General features: G+C 45.8%; 1 protein-coding gene across 8 annotated transcripts in view; it reads left to right on the forward strand.

Annotated features, from left to right (window-relative positions):
* The window catches only part of LOC147009047 (amyloid beta precursor protein binding family B member 2-like), a 192,083-nt gene that overhangs the window by 36,270 nt on the left and 129,352 nt on the right, over positions 1–26,461 (forward strand). For all 8 annotated transcript variants that reach the window (XM_085863928.1, XM_085863927.1, XM_085863925.1 and 5 more), the window contains one exon: positions 7,569–7,660. In XM_085863928.1, coding sequence (XP_085720054.1) covers positions 7,612–7,660 — 49 coding nt within the window. In that variant the 5' untranslated portion in view covers positions 7,569–7,611. The remainder of the gene's footprint in view (positions 1–7,568; positions 7,661–26,461) is intronic.

The raw sequence follows: 26,461 nt of genomic DNA on the forward strand, positions 1-26,461 counted from the left end.
CATCCACCGGCAACATCAAGGACGGTGGTCTTGAAGGCGCTCCACAACTCTTCAGGACCCCCCAAAGCACCCAGACCCCCCAAGTGTCCACTCAACCTGTTCGCAAACTCCTCAGCTACTCTCTCTAATCCCTGAGCTTGGCAACATCCAGCCTAGGCTGGGATGGTACCATTCTCCAGGATTTAAGGTGCAGCTTTAGAGTTGCTACAACAAGCCTGTGGTCAGTATTGAGGAACTGAGCACTCCGGTAGACCCTGCAGTTCTGGATCATCCTCCAACGACCGTCAATGAGGACATGGTCAATCTCCTCTGCCACACCGCCAGCGTTGGAATACCAAGTCCAGCGATGAGCTTGTGGGCGCTGAAACCATGAACCAGCCACCCTAAGTCCATGACTTCTTGCAAAGTCAAGGAACTTAGTGCTATTCTGGTTCATGGTTCCTGACCCATGGGGACCAACACACACCTCATAACCATTCCTATCAGTTGCAGTCGATGCATTGAAATCACCCAAGACTAGAAGTGTATCTCGTCTGGGGCACTGATCAACCACAGACTCGAGTGTGGCGTAGAATGCATCCTTCACGGTAAGATCACTCGCCTCAGTCGGAGCATAAATAGAGACCAGGGAAATGACACCCAAGGAGTGACGAATCCTTAATCTCATAATACGCTCGTTGACCGGTGTTACCTCAATTATCATTGGGGTCAGCTTATTGGACACAGCTACAGCAACTCCTTGGGTATGGTAACCATCAGAGCGACCAGACCAATAGTAGGTGTAACCACCCACCATTATCTCGCTGCAATCCGGTCTCCGAACCTCAGAGAGAGCTGCAATCCCGATGTCCAAACGCTTGAGCTCAGATGATAACAGAGACAGGTGATCATCCTCTCTTAGGGATAGGACATTCCAGGCACCCACCCGAAGGGAACCGCCTCAGGTTAACCCAAAGGAGACCGCCGTCTGGTGGACGACACCTCAGCACCACTCCGACACACTCTCCCGCAATCTGACCCAGGGATGTTACCCCGTGGTTTCCCTCCTATCAAAGATTGGGGGTCCCGAAGGCTTTGCCCCAATCCCATCATCCGGTGAGCTGCCCTGCGAAGCGAAGCTGCACAGGAGGTACTCCCACGGAGTGTGTTTTCAGATTTTTTTGCGTTTTTGCGTTTTGCGGAATGAAGCGTTTTACGGTGGCTGGAGTGCAAATCCTGCCACCAACCTCCTAATAAGAAGTAACCCAACTGCAGGAGGACGTCCGCAGACACAGTTGGGCACTAGATATGGATGGCCGTTGGCTCACAAGGAGCTCCTCCGCCCTTTGACAGGTTTTGTTTTTAATCCTGCTGGGTGTCCATATCCAAACACCCTCCTCACCAGAAAACCTGGTGGGGGAGACGGTTTAGTCGCCGACAACCCGACCATGGAACAGGTTAGTACAGGTTTACATGGTACCTGTAGCAGGTCACAGATCGAACCTGACCTGACACATAAGTCGCGCGTAATTCTTCTTAATCGAGTCATGTATAGAACAGGTGCAGTCCATCATCACTGATTTGTGGTAGTTGTTGTACCGGTCCTTGCCCAGTGTTTCCACATTGCAAATAGTTTTAACCACAGACTCATCAAGAACATTATGAGTGTCCAAGATCAGTAGTTCTGGAGTTTCATCCAGAAAGGGATTGCCAAAGTCACTGATGGTCTACACCAGACTTGGAGCTTGACATTTAAAGTTCTTCTGAGTAGATAGGCTCTCCTCCTGGTGATATTGCTTTTCATTTTCTTCAGGAAAGCATTCTTCAAATGCCTGAAGCAGTCTTGCCTTCTGAAGCCTAATTAGCATCCACTTTCTGAAGGCTGATGGATTTTTCTGTAAGTCCTACTGCACTCCCAGAGCCCTTCACCATGTCATTATTTTGCTCGTGTGCCTGGTTGATCGGTTTGGCTGAAAATCCAATAATCGGTATGGCCAGAATGGAAGGAGCCAGGCTTTCCATGTCATGGATGTGAACGGGGATCCAACGAGCATAACTGATGATTAAGTCCAAATAACCATGCAATCAGGGCCTTCATTGATTCCACATATAGAGGGATATTTGCTTCATGATGGGCTCTGATAAAACTAAGTTCAAGGAGCTCAAGGTTTTGGATGGTGTCTCAGTACTGGACTGTTGGGCTCTTGTTGATCATGCATCGTCTCCAAGCCTCTTTTGCACCCTCAGTGTAGGGCTGCCCTGTGCATATGAAGGAATCCTGCTGGAGCTTGGCCAAGGCTAAAGCACCAACTTGGTGTGTGTGCCTTGTTTTGTGAGCTACAAAGGAAGGAATCTGCTGTTTTCCTGAGGCAAAAAAAAAAATCATGAGGCATCATTTTTTTTATAAAGGTATTGTGGTGGTTGTTTGAGGTTGTAGCATTGTGGTTCGAGTCTGAAGGTTTGAGGTGAGCCTCCGTTGAACAATGGCGCGAGGTTTGAATGTGAAAGGGTGAGCATATGCAAATGAGCTGTCTGAGTGCAGACATACGTGAAGGAGAGGTCGTGTGCAAAGTACAGTCAATAAAGAATGGGAAAAAGGACCTGCCAAAAAGACAAAGCAACGCATTCTGTCCCATCAACCAACGAGACATAAGGGAAGGGCTATATAAAACGAATACTCATGGAATAACTGTCTCCGGACCGCTATATGTTGTGTGCCATTGCCTGGGGGAGCGCCGGCTTCGCAGAACCACAATATCTTCACGTACTATTTTGGCAGCCTTTGCAAGAACCACAGCATCTCCCTCAGTCACATTTCAAGGCTTGCTTCAACATTTGCCGAATCTCCTGTTGGAAGACTTGTTGTTGTTCGTCTTTCGGCTGCTCCCGTTAGGGGTCGCCACAGCGGATCATCTGTTATGATCCGCATACTGATTTGGCACATGTTTTATGCGGATGCCCTTCCTGACGCAACCCTGGTCGTCTCTTACGACACAGGGATAAGGATTGGGTTTCGCCATGATTTCAGGCTGCCCTACACCCTTTCATAGTGTGGCCCAGTGCAGAGCTCCCGTCCTCGAGCGATCCTCCAACCCAAGCCTCCGAGTAGCTGGATTACAGGCACACGCCACTACGCCCGGTTCCTGTTGGAAGACTAGAACCACATTTTTTTTTTCCCTCCCCCATCTACTTGAGGAAAGTATTGAAGGACCTCTTCCTTGAAGCGGAACTTATTAATTTCCTACTTGATGCCGAGTTCCTGAATACGTCCTTCATTAAAAAAAATTCCGATCTGCGGTTTCAGAAATATAATGTTTTAATTTTTGGCGTTTAATCCAAGATGGTTGCCATACCAGGTGACTCATGATGTCACAATTATCATTCAAATATTCTCCATGGGGTTCACTCCTACCCTAAAATAATTGGGTCAATTGGACAAGTGGTTGTTGAGAAAAAAACGTTAAAAAATAATAGAGCAAAAAAAGGGTCGAAGAATAACAATGATTATAATTATAATATTGAAAATTATTTTCACAAAATTATTCATTTTTCTTCCTCATGTTCTCATCGTAAAGCTTTGTTGAAAATTTGATGAAAAAAAGCTCAAATGGTAAAAAAAGTTGCAGTCTGGACAGACACACACAGAAGTGATTGCAAAGCCCTGTGTTCTGCTGCGTGGGGGGGGGGGGGACAGATTGATAATCTATATATTAATACTGAAGGACCAATTTTGTGCTCCTCCTAGCGGTCGAGTCACGTTTTTCTCGGTACTGTGACCTGGACTGAAACAAACTTCGTACATGTAAGAGTGCGTCGCACATCGTGGCAATAGTCAACTTTCAACTCTGAAGCAGAATAAACACTTTTCGTTGAGACGGGGGAGAGGAGTGAAGAGGTGGGGGCTGGGGATGAAGAGACGGGGGCAGGGAGTGAAGAGGCTGGGGGCAAGGTAGGCAAATTTTTGGGCGGGGGTAAGCAAATTGAAAGCAGGAGACGGGGGGGGGGGGGAAGGGGGGGGGGGATGAGTGGGCGGGGGCTGGGGTGAATTAGGCAGGATTGAGTGTGAGGGGGTGGACAGGGGGCGGGGGCAAGTGGGTGGGGAATCAAGAGACGTGGGGCGGGGAATCGAGAGACGGGGAGGGGGAGCGGTGAGTGAAGAGGCGGGGCGGGGCCGGGGTAATTAAATTTTTGGGTGGGGTAAGCAAATTGAAAGTGGGAGATGGGGCGGGGATGAGTGGGCGGGGGCTGGGGTGAATTAGTTGGGGTTGAGTGTGAGGGGGTGGACAGGGGGTGGGGCAAGTAGGGCGGGGAATCAAGAGACGTGGGGTGGGGAATCAAGAGATTGGGGGCGGTGAGTGAAGGGGTGGATAGGGGTGGGGCAAGTAGGGCGGGGAATCAAGAGACGTGGGGCGGGGAATCAAGAGATTGGGGGGGGGCGGTGAGTGAAGAGGCGGGGGTGGGGCCGAGGTAATTAAATTTTTGGGCGGGGGTAAGCAAGTTGAAGGTGGGGAGGAATGGGGCAGGGGCGGGGGATGAGTAGATGGGGGCAAGCACGCCCTGTCCAGTCCATGTCCCTCGAGTGTGGGTGAGCTGGTGAGGGTGGTTGAATGAACGGAATTCGTCTGTGACGGGGTTTCGGCTAGTCTATGTATTAATACTGAAGGACCAATTTTGTGCTACTCCTAGTGGTCGCATCACGTTTTTCTCGGTACTGTGACCTGGACTGAAAGAAACTTCATACCTGTAAGAGTGGGACAAAGCATTGGAGGAGGCAAGTGTTTTTCAGATGCCGAGACAACTTCGAAGTCTGTTCGTTACGATCTGCATACAATGTACCCCTTCAGAACCTGCATTATTGTGGCAAAGACACAAGGCAATGCTCACCGAAGATTTCGCACGCACTGTCGGCGAACAAGAGGGGGAACAGTTAGCCCTCTGAGAAATCAGTGAAATTCTCACGTGGAACAACGTAAACTACTCAGACCTGCATCTACCAGTTGTTGACATCGATGCAGTCCAGAATGATCCCATACCAGACGCAAACCCCAATCAAGTGCAACAGATGATGGATTCCCTCAATGCAGAGCAAAGAGTTCGTTGATCGAATCATACATGATTTAGCAGAAATCCGTCAACAAAATGTGACAAAACCACGGTTGTATTTTATTGAAGGACCCAGGGGAAGAGGAAAAACCTTCGTATACAACACGCTTCTTGCCTACTTCCACAGCAAGCATGTTCGCACTGCAGCATGTGCATGGACAGGGATTGCAGCCAATCTTCTGAAGGATGGACGTACTGCGCACAATCTCTTCAAGTTCCCAGTACCCATAATGGACAACTGTACATGCAACGTTTCTCCATGGTCGAAACGCACAGAAACTCTGCGACAGACAACACTTCGTAATTGATGAGGCCTCAATGGTGCCAAAGAGTGCATTGAACACTGTAGACATAATGTTGAGAGACATCTGTCAGAGTGATACCTCATTCACTGGAAAGTCTTCATACTCGGTGGTGATTTCAAGCAGGTTTTGCCTGTAATGCCCCGAACATCCAGAGCAGGAATTGTTGAAAATTGTGTGGAATCTTCTCATCTGTGGCCCCTTTTCCATACGACCAAGTTCACGACGAATATGCGCGCTGTACACGATGCACAGTTCAGTGAATGGCTCCTACAACTAGGAAACGGGATTTTAAAAAGCAGCGAACACCCGACAGACGACATCATTGATATTTCTAAGAAATGCAACATCGTTCAAGAAAACATAGTGGATGAAGTGTTTGGACCGGCGCTTAATGCATCTGAAGACGAGTTTGAAACCGCCAAACTCAGCCCAACAAACGAAAGCTCCCTGCAGCTGAACCAAATGGTGCTGAAAAAATTTCAAGGAGAAGAAATAACATACCTCGGTGAAGATCAACAAGCGGACAATTACCCAATCGAGTTTCTCAACAGTATAACTCCAGCTGGAATGCCACCACACACACTTTCACTGAAAGTAGGTTCAATCGTGATGCTCCTCCGTAACTTCGACATTCGACGCGGATTGTGCAACGGCACTGGACTGTGCATTCGAAGACGACACAACCATGTGTTATATGGAGAAATCATTGGCGGAAACAAACACTGACAGCGAGTTCTGATTCCACGGCTGAAGCTGCCACCATCGGGCGTAGCATTGCCCTTCACACTAAAGAGAACACAATTCCCCGTCCGGCTTGCATACTGCCTGACCATTAACAAGGCTCAAGGACAAACATTTCGTGGAGTGGGAATATACTTACCATCTCCAGTTTTTTTTTTCGCACTGACAACTGAACGTCGCGTTCTCGAGAGCCAGAAGTTTTGACACGGTGTTTGTACGTCAAAGTAGACAAGTGCACAAATCGGGGGACTTCTTCACAAGGAGTAGTGTACACCAAAAATGTCGTGTACAAGGACGTTTTGTAGACCTCATTAGGTAAGGCCATGGAGTCCATCGACTGGGATCTGGCTCTTACAAGAGCCGCCACTGGTTGTCATATTGGGCTCATGGAATGGAATCCGTCTGTGACGGGGTTTCGGCTCGTGACGTAATAATGTGGACGGAGACTTATCGGTTGGCATCAGATTGCAGTTCTTCGTCTTAGTCGACTTGATTCCAGTCATTTCTGAAGCAAAATGTGACGTTGAAGGGAAACAATCAGATGTCGAAAGAATCCTAATTGTTAGTTCCTGAGGAAAAAAGAGTGGGAAAATATTTTATCTTGTTTTTGTAATTGAAACATTGATCATAACATGGTAACCATGTGCACAAATTTCATGGGTTTGGAATCAAATGTCGCATTTTTAATGGTCTCTAACTCATGGGAACAACTCCAAGTTTGATGTCGTCCACGTGACTCGGCCTTGGTTTTCACAAAATAACATTTTTTTACAACTCCATGGCAAATAAACATTTGACCAGTGGGACAACACTGTTAATAAATTGATGTTGTTTTTTCATGTCGTTGATCAAAACACGATTGTCGGAATTCATTGTGCACAAATTGAACAAAAGTCACATTTTGTCCTGTAAAAACTGTCATGTGCATTGTTTTTGTGGATCCAAGGAAAATAAAGAGTATTTTACATGAACATCACCTTGGGGGGGGGGGGGGGGGAAAATGATGCTTTTATCCACCCAGTCCCCATTTTGTCACAAGCAGGCCCTAAGCCACCTGGCTATAGTCCCCCAAGCCTGTTTGGTTGAGATTGGACAAGTAATAACCCATTGCATCGTGGATAGATAGACAGACAGACAGACAGGATATTGATTGGTATTTACAGTAAATGTAGTAGCTCTGGAAAACTGCTCATCTCATTGTTATTAGAAACCAGGGTTGTACCACGAGTACATTACTTCTCGGAGCAATTTGCTTTGGAGAATAAATAAAAACAATTTGTGCCGTGCTTGTTTGAAATGATAGTAAAATAAACCACACGTCTTGATGTTCCAAACGTCCGTTAATGACGTGACCCTGTTTTTAACGTCGGTTCTTAATTGCATGATTATTGTTCATGAAGCATGTTTTTATTTACGATATAATTGTTATTTTTCTTGCAGGGAAATACCTGAACAGGGCATGTGCTGAAACAGACGGAAAGAGATGGGACGAAGGCTTTCTGGCAGCAATTTCTCTTTTACACCTTATCAATGTATGTATTGGCTAATTTACACCTTATCAGTATGTGTGTTGGTTAATTTACACCTTATCAATGTATGTATTGGCTAATTTGCACTGAATCAATGTATGCATTGGCTAATTTACACCTTATCAATGTATGCATTGGCTAATTTACACCTTATCAATGTATGTATTGGCTAATTTACACCTTATCAATGTATGTATTGGCTAATTTACACCTTATCAATGAATGTATTGGCTAATTTACACCTTATCAATTTAAATTGAGTAATTTACACCTTATCAATGGAAGCATTTGTTGATTTACACCTTATCATTGTATGCATTGGCTAATTTACAACTTATCAATGTATGCATTGGCTAATTTCCACCTTATAAATGTGTGTATTGGTTAATTTACACCTTATTATTGTGTGTATTGGCTAATTTACACTTTATAAATGTGTGTATTGGCTAATTTACACCTTATCAATGTATGCATTGGCTAATTTACACCTTATTATTGTGTGTATTGGCTAATTTACACCTTATCAATGTGTGTATTGGTTAATTTACACCTTATGATTGTGTTGGCTAATTTACACCTTATCAATGTATGTATTGGCTAATTTATACTTTATCAATGTGTGTTGGCTCATTTACACTTTATTAATGTATGTATTGGCTAATTTACACCTTATCAATGTGGGAATTCAAATATTTTTCTTCAAAAATGTACTTTCATTTCCTTGAGTCGTCAACCGAAAGACATTGAATTTACCAAATTGGGTTTAATGTTTACATTGGAGTTTTAGAAACGAATTGATATCCTGGTTTAAAAATTGACATTGAATGGATATAAATCCTTCCATTCATTTGAAATTATTCACTGGCTTTGACACCAATACAAATTATTATTACAGACCCTCGGCATCAAAAAGCTACATATAATCGAACAAGCACTTTCAAATGGAGCATCTCGCCGCCATTTGAGCATTTAAATGGCATCAGATGTGACGAACAATGTGAATCTTGCTCCCAGCTTACTGGCTCGATGCCAGAAGACGCCATTTGCATTTTTTCTTCTCCACTCCCCACCATGTAGAATCCCATTTGGGCAGGGGTGACCAGCCAGTTCTTATAATTGACCAAATGATGAATCAAAGTAAATGGACATATGCACTGGAGGGAGGTGCTCACTCGCACCGTTATGTTTCTCTTCTCAGAAGTCTTGGTTGTTTTGTCATTTGATGTACTATAAACAGGCCTAACACAGGAGTGTAAAGTTGAGTCGACATATGTTTTTCTTTCACAATTGCTATATACACTACATTACAGGAATTGACACATTTTCGATTTCATTATGATGATTTTTGACTGGCAATTAGCAGTACTTTCAGGACGTAGTTTTTTGATACAAAAGTTAAAAAGGTACCAACAACACTGCAGGAATTTTAATATATTTACTAAAAACTTCCTCTGCTGCTCTTGCTCATCCTCTTTCTCCTCTATTCACTCAATCATTATCTCTGGGTCAGTTTCCATCCATCTGAAGTTAGCCAACAACACTGCAACACACAAACATGGTAAGCAGGTAAAACATAGATCCTCTTAGCATACTTCCAATTATAAGTGACATTCTGGAATCTATCATTGCAACTGACATGAAATCCTTCCTTTTCACCAATGGCCTCATATCAGATTACCACGGCCATCATCCCCAAGGCAGTGTTCGATGCCCAGTCCTATTCCTGCCCAGGTCTTCATTAATGATCTCTCTGACTGTCTGGAAAATCCCTTTTATCTATTTCCTGACTACTTCACTCTCTGCCGTGACATCCCTCATCCTTCAGACAGGCAGGCTGCAGCCTCTTCCCTCTCTTCAGACATTGACAAAATCACAGACTGGTCAAACACTTGAAGTATGTCTTTCAATCCTGACAAATTTTTCTCTCTCTCTGTCTCCCCAAGTACTTTCTCAACAATCCTCAGGAGGTTCAGTCATTCAATCTCCTGGGTCTCATTATCAGCCATGATTTTTCTTGAGCAAACCACATTTCAACGTTGGTCTCCAAAGCCAGCTGCCGCCTGGGCATCCTCCATCGTACAAAGTCATTCCTTGACACCTGAACTCTTATCCACCTACAAGGCCTTCATCCGTAGCTTGATGGAGTACTGCTCTCCCTTCTGGCCTGGTGCTCCTGCTGCACATCTTGTTCAGATTGATGCCATATAAACCAAGGCCTTCAAGATTATTGGTATCTCCCACACTGAAGCTGATTCTATGGTCCTCTCACTTTCCCATCACAGACAGGTCAGTGGTCTCTCTGTCTTTTACTTCTACCACATTCTTTCTCGTCTTATACCCTCTGTTCTTTCTATGCTCTGTCCCTCCCAGGTTTCTGTATGGCACATGCAGTCCAACATCAATCCCCTGATGGTGAAATGGTCCAAAACCATCTCCCGTCTGGTAAAAAAACTAAATCCAGGATCACTGCTCACTTCCATTCATTCGTTCCTCCTCTTTTTTTTTCTCCTGTCTGTGGAACCAATTTCCACATGCTCTTCGATCTCATTCTTCCCTCCAAGTCTTAAATACAACTGTTCACCACCATCTCAGAATCATCCCCAATCGAGAACCATGATCTTTTCTACCCTCATTAATCCACCACCTCCCCACCCCATCTACCCCAAGACCTCCTACAAAATTTTCAGTTTTTCCTACCTGAGTGTTTCCGTCTGTATCCATCCTGTCCACTCCATGCATACTTTCTTGTCCCCCATTCCTCCCCACACCCATTGTTTGTACAAGTCTCCCTCTATTTTTGTCCTTCAACTCTTGTTAGTGTTTCCACCCCCTTCTCTACTGTTCCTATTGTCATGTTACATCCTGATCTGGTTATGTGCACTAGCTCTCCCATGAGCCTCGACTCAACACAGTCAAGAGATTATCTTTTTCTTTCTCCCTATCTGAGGTGTGATTGGATAAGAAAACGCTGGGCGTGAGTACCCTTCTTGGCTCACCAATGGTGGGCAATGTGCCGTGGTGTGTTCTTGGAAATTATAAATTTCATAATTTTTATAATTTAACTTTCCAATTTTTGTCATTTTTGAAAATTTTTATTGATCACAACACATCATACTCCATATGATGTCATTATTTTGAGAATGTTCCATTATATTATGAAGAAGAGAAAGGAAGATTATTTGTAATACCAGTTACCACCACCAAAGGTGGTGCTATTTCCACCGTAATATACACTGTCACAGATTCGCCGCCAAGAGGGATTACGAGGGTAGTTCCTGAATCCACTATCCGGCCGACAATCCTGAAGCCGTCGCTCTACAGATAACTCTGCGGGCCGACAAGTTGGTGACCAACCATGGATGCGATCTAAGACGTTTAATTCAGGCAGGGTCCAGCATCTGAATCCGCTTTACCTTTCCAGCGACTTAAACCCCCAGTCAGAGAACTGTACTATTAATGTCCCACTGTGATTAACAGACGGCTGAGCGATACCGTAAGTGGAATTGTTGGCTAAAAGCTACCGATAACGGAATGGTGGGGATGAACTCCCTGTTACACCCTATACGCACACGCACACGCACACGCACACGCACACGCACACGCACACACACGCGCACACGCGCACACGTGCACACACACACACACACACACACACACAGTTGAACCAATGAAAGCTGACTTCTGGACAGATTGGAAATTTGTATTGAGTTGCCAAAACGCACATATGTGCAAGGTAGTATCACAAAAGATAAGTCCTTACCCCAGCAGATAAGCCCATTCTTATTCAGGAACTTACCACAGGTCTACAAACAGGCACCTCAGTCATATTGCGAAACAAGGTAAGGAAGAGGGATAGAGGAGAGGAGAGGAGAAAGAAAAGTACGAGGCATGTTGTTGACCCCTCGATCACCGTACGTAAACTGGCGGGCTCACAAGGGTCCCAACAAAAGAGAGGGTGGGAGGAAATAAGAGGAAAGAACGTGGTGTGGGGAGAGGTTTGGTGCAGAGGTAATATTGTTGTGGAACCAGGTCTCGGTGGCGAGCATGACCGCTAGGGGGGAGCAGTAAAGTCGGTTCCACCGAACACACCGGAATTTAGGTCGTGACCCTCGGATAAGTCCGAAAGGCACGGGCCCCTTACAGGACCATCAATCGCCAATAATTCGACCGCGTGGGGTAGGGTTAATTGCCAAACTTCAATATACCTAAGTAACCATGCGACAAAGCTTAAGGCCCAGTCACACCTTGACGTTTTAGCCAGTTTATGCTGATTTTTGTAAAATTTGTCTAAAACGCTGGTACACGTCGAATACGTTATGGGTAAGTTTTGATAACATTGAGAGCACGCTGAAAAACACTGCCATACGTTGTTGTACGCTGGCTTTAAAGATTGAACTTTTGGGTTTTCATCAAATTTTTCATGCTTGAAATTTTACGACGTATGCCGGCGTATGACTCACACGTTCTGCTACACTGGCCATAAGCTGTAGGCACGTTATGCGATCGTTGACAAACGTTGAAACACGTTACTTGAAAGTTACTCATAAGTCGAAACACGTCGAGGTAATGTTTAGCGTACCCGAAACTTATTTCTAACCTATGAGTAATGTTTTGTAAGCACGCTACATGAACGTTGTTCACACTTTGCATCACGTTACTTGAAAGTACTACTACTACTACTACCAACATCGACATCAGTAAATTCTCTCGAACTAGTACTACTACTACCAAGATCGACATCACTAAATTCTCTCAAACTACTACTACTACTACTACTACCAACATCGACATCACTAAATTCTCTCGAACTAATACTACTACTACTACTAACATTGACAACACTAAATTCTCTCGAACTACTACTACTACCAACATCGACATCACTAAATTCTCTCGAACTGCTACTACTACTAACATCGACATCACCAAATTCTCTCGAACTACTACTACGAATAACATCACTAAATTCTCTCGAACTACTACTACTACCAATATCGACATCATTAAATTCTCTCGAACTACTCCTACTGATACTACTACTACTACTACTACTAACATCGACATCACTAAATTCTCTCGAACTACTACTACTAATAACATCGACATCACAAAATTCTCTCGAACTACTGCTACTGCCACTGACATCTACTCAACATGGAGTCTGGAACACTGACGGGTTCCTCTTGTGAAGCCCATTTGTATATACCAAGTCCCCTAAACGCTGCCAATACGCCATTATACGGTAGCTGTAAGTTAGAAACACGTTCAGTAAGTTCTGTGGTCGTCCGGAAGACGTCAATCAAATTCATCTACATACGCCAATGTGCGTTTGAAATACGTTACACATGGGTTCAAAGCACGCTACTCATAGGTTCAAAGCACGTTACTCGTAGGTTAAAAATTAAGTTTCGGGTATGCTAAAGATTACCTTGATGTGTTTTGACTTATGAGTAACTTACAAGTAACGTGTGGCCGATGTGTGTAAACGATTGCGGAGCGTGCCGAGAACTTATGCCAGCGTATGCAGAACTTGTGAGCCGTGCGTCGTAAAATTTTCAGCATGCTTGAAATTTCACGACGTACTAGACGTACCACGTAATATGCCAGCGTACTTCATTGTTTTTCATCGTGCTCCCAAAGTATACACAACGTACCCATACCGTTTTAGACACATTTTCATAGGTAGGCATATGCTGGCTAAATCGTCAAGGTGTGACTGCGATGTTGACACTTCCAATTTTCAGGCGGTTATGATTTAAATCTGCGAGCGGCAGGTTTTAACAGAGAACGCCACGAGTTCGTCGGCGATACGTGCAGCGTGCTATGACTAAGTTAAACTATCGTTGGGCATAGGTTGTGAACGCCGACAACAGGCTAAGCATTCGTTGGTATAAGTTATCTCTAACACAACGAAACGTTCTGTGCCCGTTACTAATATGTTATGCATACGACCAACACGTTATGAATACGACCAAAACTTAAAAACAAAACTCAACTTCAGCGTACGCCAACGTTTTAGGTGCATTTTTATACGTTGCCATTCCTGGCTAAAACGTCAAGGTGTGACTGGGCCTTTACCGGGAAATTCACACCCTCGACAGGCCCCGAGCGGAACGAGCCGCTACTGTGCTCGAACCGTGTGTAACCCGAGCGGATGGTTACCGAGGCCTGTCGGTCCAAATGAACAATTTACTGCTTCGCTATTTCTCAACACGCACCATGCGAAGCCGATGAAAGAAACATAGAAACGAGCTGAAACATTTAACAAAAGGGATATTTATTTATTACAATAATCGGGGAGGGGAACACAGAGCAGAGTCATCACGAATAAAGAAAGGTATCAAATGTACAAGCAATTCCTTAAACAATTCTACTTAGAGACAGGGCCCACGGACACACACACACACACACACACACACACACACACACACACACACACACACACACACACACACACACACACACACACACACACACACACACACACACACACACACACACACAGATGGACCTCGAGGTCTTTATTGCCCCTTCAGCTCGGAGGGAAGACGAGCTGAGGGAAGAGAACATGCTGGCTACCTGGCCGCGTTCGTGCGGCTCAACGTCCGCACCTTCCCGGAGCACCAGTCGCCAAAGAACGTACCAGGGCAGCCGAACCCAGAGGAGGCGAGACGAGGTGATCTCCCGTGATGACATGGTCGACCGCTTGCAGTGATGCGCCAGACGAGACGCCTCGGATGCGCAGGATGCAGTCAGCTGCAGACCCAGATAGAAGCGCGCTCGAGCAGACGTGATGCAATCTTCAATCCTTTTTCCATCATTCTCTCGGGGCGCGGCCCGCTCCCCCGTCGCCTGCTCTCATTGGGTTGACAGCATGTCGCAGCTCCACCCTCTTGCAAAGGACCGCCCCGGCTCTGGTCCGCGCGTCGCCCATTGGGCGGAAAATGATGCATACCCTTATTTGTCGCGCAGCCAGAGCGAAACGCTCCATGCCCATATTTGGGCAAAGCCAGATCGAAACGCTTCGTGACCATATTTGGTGCGAAATCCACACCGCTTGGGGCATGGAATTCCGCACACGCCCACATGCCAGCGAGCGCGCGAAGAGCGCGGACAATACGGTGAGCAGAGTGTTGGTGTTGTCGTTGTTGTTGGTGAAGTAAAAATCCTAACGATAAAATAATTCACAGCTCACGTACAATTAATCACCCATTAAACATAGGACGGGACCCTACCTAGAAACACATACTCACCGATATAACTGTTCTATAAGGACCTGAATGTTGAGTGCGCATGGCTACCAGATTCGTAAGAATATAGCGTGAGGTGCGACAGTCATTGTGCCCTGAAAAGGACTATTGGTGCTCATTGATAGCTCGGTGCTTACAAAAGGAACAGTAGAGTAAGGATAGCCAGAGAAAGATCACACGTGTCAGTGTGGATGGCCAACGTGTCTGTTAATTCAACGCTGGCTGGGTCCATTTGCCCGCACAGAACCTTGCTCACGCCCATTCACCAGGCCTCTGCTGCGTAGCAGTCACCAGCTCGTCCTCTCAGGTTCACCAGGCCTCCGCTGCGTATCAGTCACCAGCTCATCCTCTCAGGTTCACCAGTCCATTCAAGTAGATCACCAAACGCATTGGCCTGATTCTGCACTCCGGTCCAGGTTTGTATAGCTCGTTGAGGGAGTGTGGTGTTGCGGCTTTGCCGCTTCCTCCATGCCGGCAAGCGCTGCCGCATTATCATCACTCCGATTTCGCCATCGCTGTTGGGGCCAGTAAGGCTTTGCCTTCTCATTGGACCACTCCATTTGATGCTGGAAGCCTGGCAGTGCAGTGGGGGCGTAGTCTCAGCGGCTTGTGACCAAGTGTGGCATCGTACTTCAGGTGTTTTCATTGCCATTACGATGGGAATACAGGTTTTCACGTATAAAGTGAATGCAGTTATGGGGTGGTGAGGTGCAAAGCGTGTTTTTAAGGTATGTTTGAATGTGCTGTGGAGATGCAGAGAAAGAGATTGAGAGACAAGCCGGGAGGTGACATGGGTGGTCACTAGACAAAGGCGAATTTGAAATATGTAGATAAGAGAACACATCAGATGGCATTTTTTCCGTTCGTTGTTCCATATAGGAACATGACGAGCAACTGTCCATTCATCATTTGTGTTCGATTCCCTAACCCTATGCGAACGTTGGGGTGAAAGCATATAGTAATATAATTGCATACTAGTCATACAGTTTTTTTGACGGATCGGGCTGAAAATTTTTGATAAAGAGTTTGATTATAGTGCGCATAAAAGCGCAGAAGCCGATTTTCGATTTTCGAATTTTTTTTCGGATTTTTTTCAAAAATTTCAAAGTCCCGTTGCTAGGCAACGGTGGTGTCCATAACAACGATGCTCAAAAGCATAGAACTAGATCCTGGTATGAACCTACCTGTCAAGTTTCATCAAAATCGGTTGACTCCTCTGTCCTCCAGAGCTGTCCATTACATACAAACAAACAAACAAGCCGGTAGGCGACATGGGTGGTCGCGACATAATTGCATACTAGTCATACAGTTTTTGACGGATTGGGCTGAAAATGTTTGACCAGGAGGATCATTATAGTGCGCATAAAAGCCTGGAAGCTGATTTTTTATTTTTGAAGAAATTAATTTTTTAGGATTTTTCAAATATTTCAAAGTCCCGTTGCTAGGCAACGGTGGTGTCCATCGCAACGGTGCTCAAAAGCATAGAACTAGATCCTGGTATGAACCTACCTGTCAAGTTTCATCAAAATCGGTTGACTCCTCTGGCCTCCAGAGCTGTCCATTACATACAGACATACAGACATTCAAACAAACATTCATACAAGCCGGTAGGCGACATGGGTGGTCGCTACATAATTGCATACTTGTCATACAGTTTTTGACGGATCCGGCTGAAATTTTTTGACAAAGAGGTTAATTATAGTGCGCATTAAAGCCTCGAAGCTGATTTTTGATTTTCGAAAAAATTAATTTTTTAGGATTTTTCAAAAAATTCAAAGTCCCGTTGCTGGGCAACGGTGCCATCCATAGCAACAGTGCTCAAAAGCATAGAACTAGATCCTGGTATGAACCTACCTGTCTTTCATCAAAATTGGTTGACTCCTCTGGCCTCCAGAGCTGTCCATTACATACAAACAAACAAACAAAAAAAATGACGGTAAATAGACACCCTATTTTTGAAGGACTACCATATGAAAAATCGACTCGAGTAAAATTTTCTAAATATCTCGAAGTGTTTAATTCCGAAGTCTCGTTTCTCCACATTCAAAACTGTAGGACAAGTATTGAAAATACCGTACGCGGTTTTTCGGCCACTGCATAGCAACGGGTGGTTGCTTGGCAACGAAACTCAAACGCGCACACTCCCAGGTCATATGGCACCTGTCGCCAAGTTTCATCGAAATCGGTTTGCTGGTTTGTGCTGTGGAGTCTCGCGTTGCAGACACACACACGCACACAGACAGACACACAGACGGAAAACCCGACAATAAGGGTACTCTAGCGACCACCCAACAGACAGACATACAGACAGGCGGAAAAGCTGAGACTAAGGGTCGTCTCGTGACCACCCAATATGGTTGGAGAGATAGAGAGGAAAAGGATCCCATTAATCCGTCAGTCGGCCAGGAAAGTGTGCAGTCGGATCCACCCAAAGTTTTTTTTCCGCAGTTTCTATATCTGTGAGGTGGTCTTGTGGGGAACCCATGTGATGCCGTTGTGGCACCCTTGAGCATTTTTCAAACTTGCAAATTAGTGTTGCCATTTACAAAAATTCTATTTTCGTCAATATTTCAGTAATTATTGACAATGGTACAACAAATTAGGTGTCAAGACCCATGTTTTGAGGATATGCGGTACTGCTCAGGATGTTTCCGAAATTATCATGCATTTCACTATGCCCAAATATGCAAATTGGGGGCTGCCATTAATTTCAAATTCAAAATATTGAATTTTGTCCATTTCTCAGTGTGATAAATAGCAACATTATTGAGGAGTCTCTCCATATGTTTTGAGGGTATACAATATTGAGTAAGGCATTCATATAGTCGTCATGCCTGCCAATTTCCACTGAATATGCAAATTAACAACCCCCCCATTGCTGAAAAATCTATTTGTTTATTTTGAAAACTTTTATAATATACATCATGGCATCCAAACGAGATCTCCATGCCTTTGTGATTCGCACTTTTGAAGCTTGACCCGATATGTATACATAATGTACTGTCGTGTCCAGGGGTTATAAACCCTACCTGGACGGTTGGCAAAGCTTGTTCCTTGAAAGCTACAACTAAGACTCAGAAATTAATGCGTGTGCGTTAACGGGGCGTAATGGCGGAGAGACTATCCACCCGGGGGAGCACAGCACAGGTCGCCCTGCACAATGCTACAGTGTCTTAACAGGAATACATTAAATGAAAATAAATCGATATTTACAACGGACAATAATTTAGAAGATAATGATCATAATAAAATAATAAATCCTACAGTCGAGGCGCCTTCTCACACAGACTCAAATACAGACAAAGGTGGCACAAAATGAAAAGTAAAACCTTCCCTCCAAACTATTCCTTTATTTAGCTTGGCCCAGAGCTGATCCTTGTGAAACTGGAATCGAGGCGCTTCTCTCGTAGCGGGATGAATGCACGCCAGGCAATCCGCGAATGGCACTCCACATAAAGGCTCAAAGCCCCAATGTAATGGGTTTGGGTGTTCCAATCGTCTCCATCGACCCGACCAGAAGCAAAAGGCCGGTGTCTTACTTCACCATGCAAGCCAAACCACCTCAACACAAATTCAATATCCGTGTCGTCCTCTTTGGTGTGCGCTCAACCTCTGCTCTCACCACTCCAAACAATGCTCCTCGTGCCTCTACTCTGATCACGGCTCTCCTGAAATGCCAAGCCAACTTATTTTTCGTCTTTAGATGCGCAACCTCTCCTGTGTGCTCTCCTTCTTGACCTCTTTCACGCGGATATATCATCCGATACAGTCGTCGGAAGCCACTCACCAGGTGCAAGGCCACCTTCCTCTTTTATCACGCCTATCTCTCCTTCGCCTCCGAGGCATGGCCTGCTCTCACCAAACCCGGGATGGGAAGGCGGGGCTTCTTCTGTTCGGCGAGCTTCACAGCTGACGTCACGCCCATCAATCGTCCTTTGGTGGTGTGACTTCGTTTGTTGTCAACCTTTGAAAGCGGGGCTTTCTGCCCATTTGTTGTGGTTTCAGGGACGCGTTCCCCACCTTTATTCCATCCATTGGGACCATACTCTGTGCAGAGCGTTGTTGCTGCCCAAGCAGTCTCCTTGGCTATTGGGCACAATCCTGGCTGGGTCGCCACACCTTGATTGCCGATCTTGAAATATAACAACAGAGGGAAAATCAGAAGGCAATCACATACTGAGGAACTTATTCTTACTCCATCGGCTAATTAACACCGCACAACACCTCGTGTGGTGATAACGTAACAATGAAGCTCACAGGTTCCCTACTTACTACATCGAGATACCTCCTACTCGTCCACGGACCAAGCAACTCCACACAATGCTATATTCCCCATTGGATTCTTCCATGTACCCCCACAATCGTAACAATACTTTCCTGCAACGTGTGAAAAATGGTGGCATCCAGGCATAGCAGTTTTTTTTCATCTCTATACATATTTTTTATACAATGTCGAGGCTTGCATAAGAGCTAACACACAGAATGTATTACAAGGGGACCACGAGACAAGAGGGACTGGAGAGGGAAGAACAAAACAGTGGGGAACAGAGACATTCGGAGATCTGTGGAAGGGAGAGGGATGGGGTGTGGGGTACACAGGGTAAACAATATGGACATTACTGGGACTTTCAGGTCCTTACACTGCAGGGAATTTCAGGAAGGAAAGCGGGGAATTTGAAGGAGGTGGGTTTGGGGTGGATTAACGGGGTTGAAAAGATTGTGGTTTTGGATGGAGGAGGTGGTGGTGAATAGCTGTTTTGAAGACCTGGAGGGAAGAGCGGGATTGAAGAGATTGTGGGAGTACATTTCAAAGGTGGGGAAAAAAAGAGGAATAAAAGCGTGAAGGTGAGTAGTGATTCTTGATTTTGGTGGTTTTAGCAGAAGAGGGTTGCTGGTGGGTCTTGAGGGCCTTGCAGAAATCAGAGCAGGGGGGGGGGGGTGATGCCAGAGAGGAGACTGTAGAAGACAGAAAGACCACCGACCTGCCTGCAGTGAGAGAGTGAGAGACGACAAGACTCGGCCTCATTGTGGGGAGATACCAATGATTTGGTTTCCACAGCGGGAATACGAGAAAGCTGAGAGGTGGGAGCACCAGCCCAGAGGGGAGAGCAGTACTCCATCCGGCTGTGGACGAAAGCTTTGCATGAGGTCAGGAGCTTAGGTTTGCCAAGGAAGGACTTTGCACGATGGAGGATGTCCATTCAGCGACTGGCTTTGGAGGCCAGCTTGGAAATGTGGCTTTTCCCAGAAAGATCATGGCAGATTGTGAGACCAAAAAGCTTGAATGAAAGGACTTCTTGAAGAGGATTGTTGAGAAAGTAGATGGGGGTGCGGGGAGGGGGGGGTTTCAGACGGTCCTTTTGATAGACATAGTGAGAGTTTGAGATTTGTCAGGATTCACACATGTTCCATGTGTTGGATGACCTTGTGATTTTATCCAGATCTGCAGTGAGCGAGGAAGCTGCTGCTTGCTGATCTGAGGGATGACAGATGGTACGGCAGAGGGTGGAGTCATCAGCAAAGAGATGAAGAGGATTTTCCAGAGAGTCAGAGAGATCATTGATGAAAATCACAAAATGCACAGAGCCCAGAATGCTGCCTTGTGGAATTCTAACCTGGACAGGAAGAGGGAATGAGAGAATTCCACGAATGGCCACACATTGACTGCAATGGGAGAGGAAGTCTGCGAGCCATGAGTGGAGATTGCCTTGGATACCATAGGAAGAGTTTGGTGCCAGACGGTATTGAAAGCATGCGATATGTCTCAGGGGATGGCTCTGATCTCATGTCTGGAATTGAGGACCTCCATCCATTGTTGGGAAAGCAGGAGCAGCAAGTTCAGGATAGAGTGACCTGGTCTGAATCCATATTGATGATTGGAAAATTAAGCCATTAGAGAAGAGGAAGGATTTGATGTCGGAAGCGATGACGGATGCCATGACCTTGCTGATGATTGGGAGAAGGCTGATTGAAGTCACGTGTCTCACGTTCTTCCATGTCTGCACTGGGTGGCAGCCAGGCATAGCTGTTCGAAGTCTAGTGTCTCATTCTCTTTGATGCTTTCACTGGGTGGCATTCAAGTGTCTCATGCTCTTTCATGTCTACACTGGGTGGCATCTGGCATAGCTGTATGAAGTCAAGTGTCTCACACTCTTCCATGTCAACACTGGACGACATCCAGGCGTAGCTGTGGGAGGTCAAGTGTCTCATGCTCTTTCATGTCTACAGTCGTGGCAGCAACTCGTGTATTCTCATTTTGACAACCAGCCTCTCCTCGACAGGTACAAAATAAGGTGCAAGTTAAACGAGCTGCACAACAGCGACACTTGTGCAGAATGACATGGCTTGTGTGATGATCATCCACATTTGATGAATTCAAGAATCTCAAGTCGGGCAAGATGACATTATATGCCAATGTGACTAGTGTTGATGATTTCCTTGCTTCATCATTTGTCCATCCAATCTTCGTAGCATCCAGTGATGGAGGTGAGGAATCAAGGGCTGACTTCCGGATGGCTCTTTGGATGTAGGCCCATTGAATATGTTCTTCAAATGACTCAGTAATTGATAGAATACTTTTCAGTTCTGGTGCTGTTTTCACTTCTTCTTTGCCCATCTTTTGGGACCAGACCTCCTCACGAATCTCCGACATGTTTTTGGTCTTCTTGCCACCATAACACGCAGCAATTAACTCGGTATCCTCTGCTATTACCTCTGGCATACTTGCCTGAATATCACAGAACTTATCCAGGTTCAACCAGCTCCAAGTATGTGTATGTATTGCAGTTCCTTTCCCAATACCATGCAACTGTGCCACTGTTTCACAATCAGAAAGCATGTGTACTGCTAGAAGTTGTGAGACAATACCAGCCTGTTTCTTAACCCTTTCTGCAATGTCTATCAATGTTCTACCAGGACTGGTACTCTCCACTGTAAGACTGCACATAAAGCCAAGTTCTGCATAATATTAATAATAGAGGAGGACTACGAATACGTCAGTATCGTTGCATATGATGTTGATTCTCTTTGCTCCACCACAGACTGATTGTGTCATTTGTTGAATGATGATTATGTCCGCCTCTGTGTGTCATCTGAAGATAATCCAGGCTTGTCAGACCACCATGATATAGTTCTGCAGGGACGGGGTTCCGACCACTTGTGTCAAGCTTGTGTGTGGTTCATTGCATTTCAGTCTGTCCTTTTTTCAATAAGTTGCTGACAAATTAAGTCCATCAACTGAACTTTGTTTTCAGTCAATGTCAGAACAACTTTCTGGGGTGGAAGTGGTGTCTGAGGACCGAGTCTGTCATATGCTGGCATGCTGACAGTCTCGTGCTATTGACAGGGTGACCTGGTTCCACTTTTGATGCTGAAGTCATAATACCTATCGAATGTAAGGTGCACATCTCATTTGGCTGTTTCCTTAAACACATAGCAGCAGAAATTGTTCATGAAGTCTTCGACTGTTCCCTAACTAGTCCAATGTATAACCCGCAGGATGGCTCATGCATCAAGAATTATCACATCTGCTTCAGGTGTCAACCTAGAAGATACATTCCCTTGAAGTTTCTTCTTCAGCATATACTTGGAATATGATTTGCACAGCCCCATATTCATCAAACATTGATGTTGGCACAGTGGTGCCATTCATGGTGCAAAACTGTCCCATGATCAATGTTGCGGGACCGTTGCAATCCCAGTACTCTCGAGTAGATTAGGTTTACATCGTAGACAGCTTTATTACCAAGCTTTCAGTGCTTTTCTGGAAAATGACATTGTTGCAACCTGCTTGGACAAAACAGCATTAAATCCTGTTGGCCAGGTTTTTTCAAATGACCCCATTTGCATCTTGCCAATGTCAACTGCCTTCTCTGCTTTCACTTTAGTGTAGTAGATAGTAGAAAAATTGTGCAAATTATGATACAAGCATCAAATTTGGCAATTCTGTTCTGCAGGGCTTTCTGACTGGAAAGTGACAATGTTTATGATGCCATTTGGTGATCAGCAGGAACAAGAAGATCAATGCAGGCCTGAAGTTATACCCCGATCTCTTGTCAGTCTTTTAGATCAGACTGGATGCATGAGGTCTTCTCCTCTTTATGGATAGTCATATCCATCCGGCTGTATGCTTCTGCCATGTCAGCAACGTCTTGAACAACCTTGCTACATATGTGCATGCTCAAGGGCCCATCTTGTTAGCGTGGATAGCTTGAGAGTTATTCCCACTATTCTCTTTGAAATGGATGGAGGATTGGAGGTCGTCAATGACAGACATGAAATCGGAGTCGTGTCCCTCGACATATCACGTGCTTTTGACACAGTCTGGCACCCTGTCCTGCTCACCAAACTCTCTTCCTATGGTATCCAAGGCTATCTCCACTCATGGCTCACAGACTTCCTCTCCTGTCGCAGTCACCGTGTGGCCCTAAATGGAATTCTCTCATCCCCTCTTTCTGTCCAGGCTGGAGTTCCTCAAGGCAGCGTTCTGGGCCCTGTTAATATTCTGGTTTTCATCAATGATCTCTCCGACTCTCGAAAATCCTCTTTATCACTTTGCTGATGACTCCACCCTTTGTCGTACCATCTTTCATCCTTCAGATCAGCAAGTAGCAACTTCTTTGCTCTCTGCAGATCTGGATAAAATTACAAACTTGTCCAACACGTGGAACATGTTTTTCAATCCGGACAAATTTCACACTCTCACTATGTCTCTCAGAAAGGACCATTTAGAAAACCCCTCTCTACTTTCTCAGCAATCCTATGGAAGAAGTCCTTTCATTCAAGCTTTCTGGGTCTCACAATCTGCCATGATCTTTCCTGGGAAAGCTGCATTTCCAACCTTGCCTCCAAAGCCAGTCGCCGACTGGGAATCCTCCATCGTGCAAAATCCTTCCTTGGCCCACCTGAGCTCATGACCACCAACAAAGCTTTCGGCCACAGCCTGATGGAGTACTGCTCTCCCCTCTGGGCTGGTGCACCTGCCTCCCACCTTTCTCGGCTTCACGCTGTGGAAACAACGGCATTTCGGATCATCGGCATCTCCCGCGATGTGTCCGAGTCTTTGCGCCTCTCACTCTCTCACTTCAGGCAGGTCGGTGGTCTTTCTGTCTTCGACCATCTCCTCGCCAGTCTCGCCTCCCCCTGCTCTGTCTGCGATTTGTCCCCACCATACTTCCGCATGGCGCTCAAGGTCCGCCAACAACCCCCTTCTGGTAAAACGACCAAAATCACGAATCGATGCTCACCTTCACTCTTTCATTCCTCTTCTTTTCCTGCCTTTGGAATAAACTCCCTCACTCTGTTCAATTCCATTCTTCTCTGTAGGCCTTCAAAACAGCTGTTCGCCACCATCTCTTATCTTCCCCCATCCAAAACCTCGATCTTTTCTACCCCCGTTCATCCACCCCAAACCCACCTCCTTCAACTTCCATGCTTTCCTTCCTGAAAGTCCCTGTAGTGTCCATCTTCTATCCATCGTGGCAGCTTGCTGGAACCCAATTTTGGTCGCATTCTGACTCGTACGTCTGGAGACCCCTTCAGACTCCCAAAGCACCCCTTCCCTACCAGCTTGTGACAGTGGGGGAGTGATTGGGGAAGGTGTGACCTGTAAAATGGGCGGCACTTGTGGCACAGACACATTTGCCAAGCCAAGGATACATGTGCATACTTTATTTTCAAATTTTACCATTCAATGAACAAACCTACGTTCATTTGTTATCCATCGGTTGATGGTTGCTGTAGGATGATCCAGAACAGCAGGGTCTACCTGAGTGCTCAGTTCCTCAATCCTGAACACAGGATGGTGGTGGCAACTCTGAGGTTGCAGCTTAAATCCAGAATGATACCATCCCAGCCGAGGCGGAATGTTGGCAAGCTCAAGGATGAGAGGGTAGCTGAGGCGTTTGTGAATAGGCTGAGTGGAGATTTGGGGGTTCTGGGTGCTTTTTGGGATCCTGAAAAGTTGTGGAGTGCCTTCAAGACTACCGTCCTTGATGTTGCCGGTGGATGTCTCTGAACTCATGGTGGGGCGAAGAATAATTTTGTCTCGCAAGGGACACTTGATACCATTGACCAGAGTCGTAGGGCCAGGCTGAATGGATTAGAGCTGAGCTGTCCAGGGAGTTGAGGTATAAAACTGTACGTGTGCTGAGGGTAGACAAGGAGGCCTATGTGCGAGGAATCTGTGAGTGGGTGGAGCATCACCTGTGGTCAAGTGATTCTCATCCTGCTTACAGAGGAATTCGCGCATTACATTCCTCCAAGCCCATCCCTTGGTGTACTGCAGTTAGAGCGGAGGGTGCTGGCCTCTTGACAGAGGAGTCTGAAGTACAGGCCTGCTGGGCTGGTTACTTTGAGTGGCTGTACCAGGCTAATCCACCAGCTGTGGAGTTGGATGTCAGGGGTGTTACAATTTCTTTTGCTGACTCTCCAATCACCTGTGGTCCACCTTCGTTTGTGGAAACATAGGCTGTGGTGAACCGGTTGAAATGGGGTAAAGCTCCTGGGATCTGTGGCATCCATGATGAACTTCTCAAGGCTGGTGGAAATGCTGTACTCATGTCATTGCATGCAGTTCTGTGCTCTGCCGAGAACACAGGCATCATCCTAACTGACTGGAAGAGGGGCCTTGTTGTCCCTCTCTGGAAAGGGAAGGGTGATCATCAGGACTCCAACAATTACCGAGAGGTGACGCTGCTCTCAGTACCCGGCAAGGTCATTGCTCAGTAAATTCTTGATGGGGTTCGCCACCATCTGCTTGATCACCAGCATCCAGAGCAGTCAGGCTTTACAACAAAAAGGTCAATAATTGACTGTATCCTTGCCCTTCAGGTCCTCACCGAATGCAGATGAGAGTTTCGGCAGGGGCTGCTTGCAGCCTCTCTGGATCTCTGCAAAGCATTTGATTCAGTGAATCGGGATGCCCTCTGGAGGATCATTGGTCTTTGTTGGGAGCCACCAAAACTGATCAATCTGATGTCTGAACTATACTCTGGGACTGAGAATGCTGTGAGATATGGTGATGCCATATCTGACTTATTTCCAGTTGTTCCTGAAGTTTGTCAGGGGTATGTACTGGCCACCATACTTTTCAATGCTTGTATGGACTGGATTCTGAGGAGGATGATGAAGAGATCAAGCTGTGGTGTGTCCTTTGGGAATGTCAAGATCTTTGACCTTGATTTCGCAGATGATGCAGTCATCCTTGCGAAGACTCTGGATATCCTTTTTGCGGCCCTCAAGCTGCTGATTGAGGAGTCGGAGCCGCTGGGATTACGGTTTTCCTAGGTCAAAACTAAGATCCAGGCTTTCAATGACATCTTTGATGCTGCTGTCCTTTCTGTACCTGTTTGTGGTGAGGATGTTGAGGTCACGGAGAGATTCACTTACCTTTGCAGTGATATTCATGTCTCTGATGGCTGTGAGCCAGGTCAATAGACGTCTAGGTCGAGCTTGGGGAGTCATGGATTCACTGGATCATGGGGTGTGGCACTGTCGGTACCTGTGCAGTGGGAGGAACGTCCGAGTCTTCAGGTCCTTGGTGCTTCCAGTCTTT

The sequence above is a fragment of the Eptatretus burgeri genome, chromosome 18, assembly GCF_056783735.1.
Source record: "Eptatretus burgeri isolate ZD-2024b chromosome 18, Ebu_testis_v1, whole genome shotgun sequence".
Classification (NCBI taxonomy): Eukaryota; Metazoa; Chordata; class Myxini; order Myxiniformes; family Myxinidae; genus Eptatretus; species Eptatretus burgeri.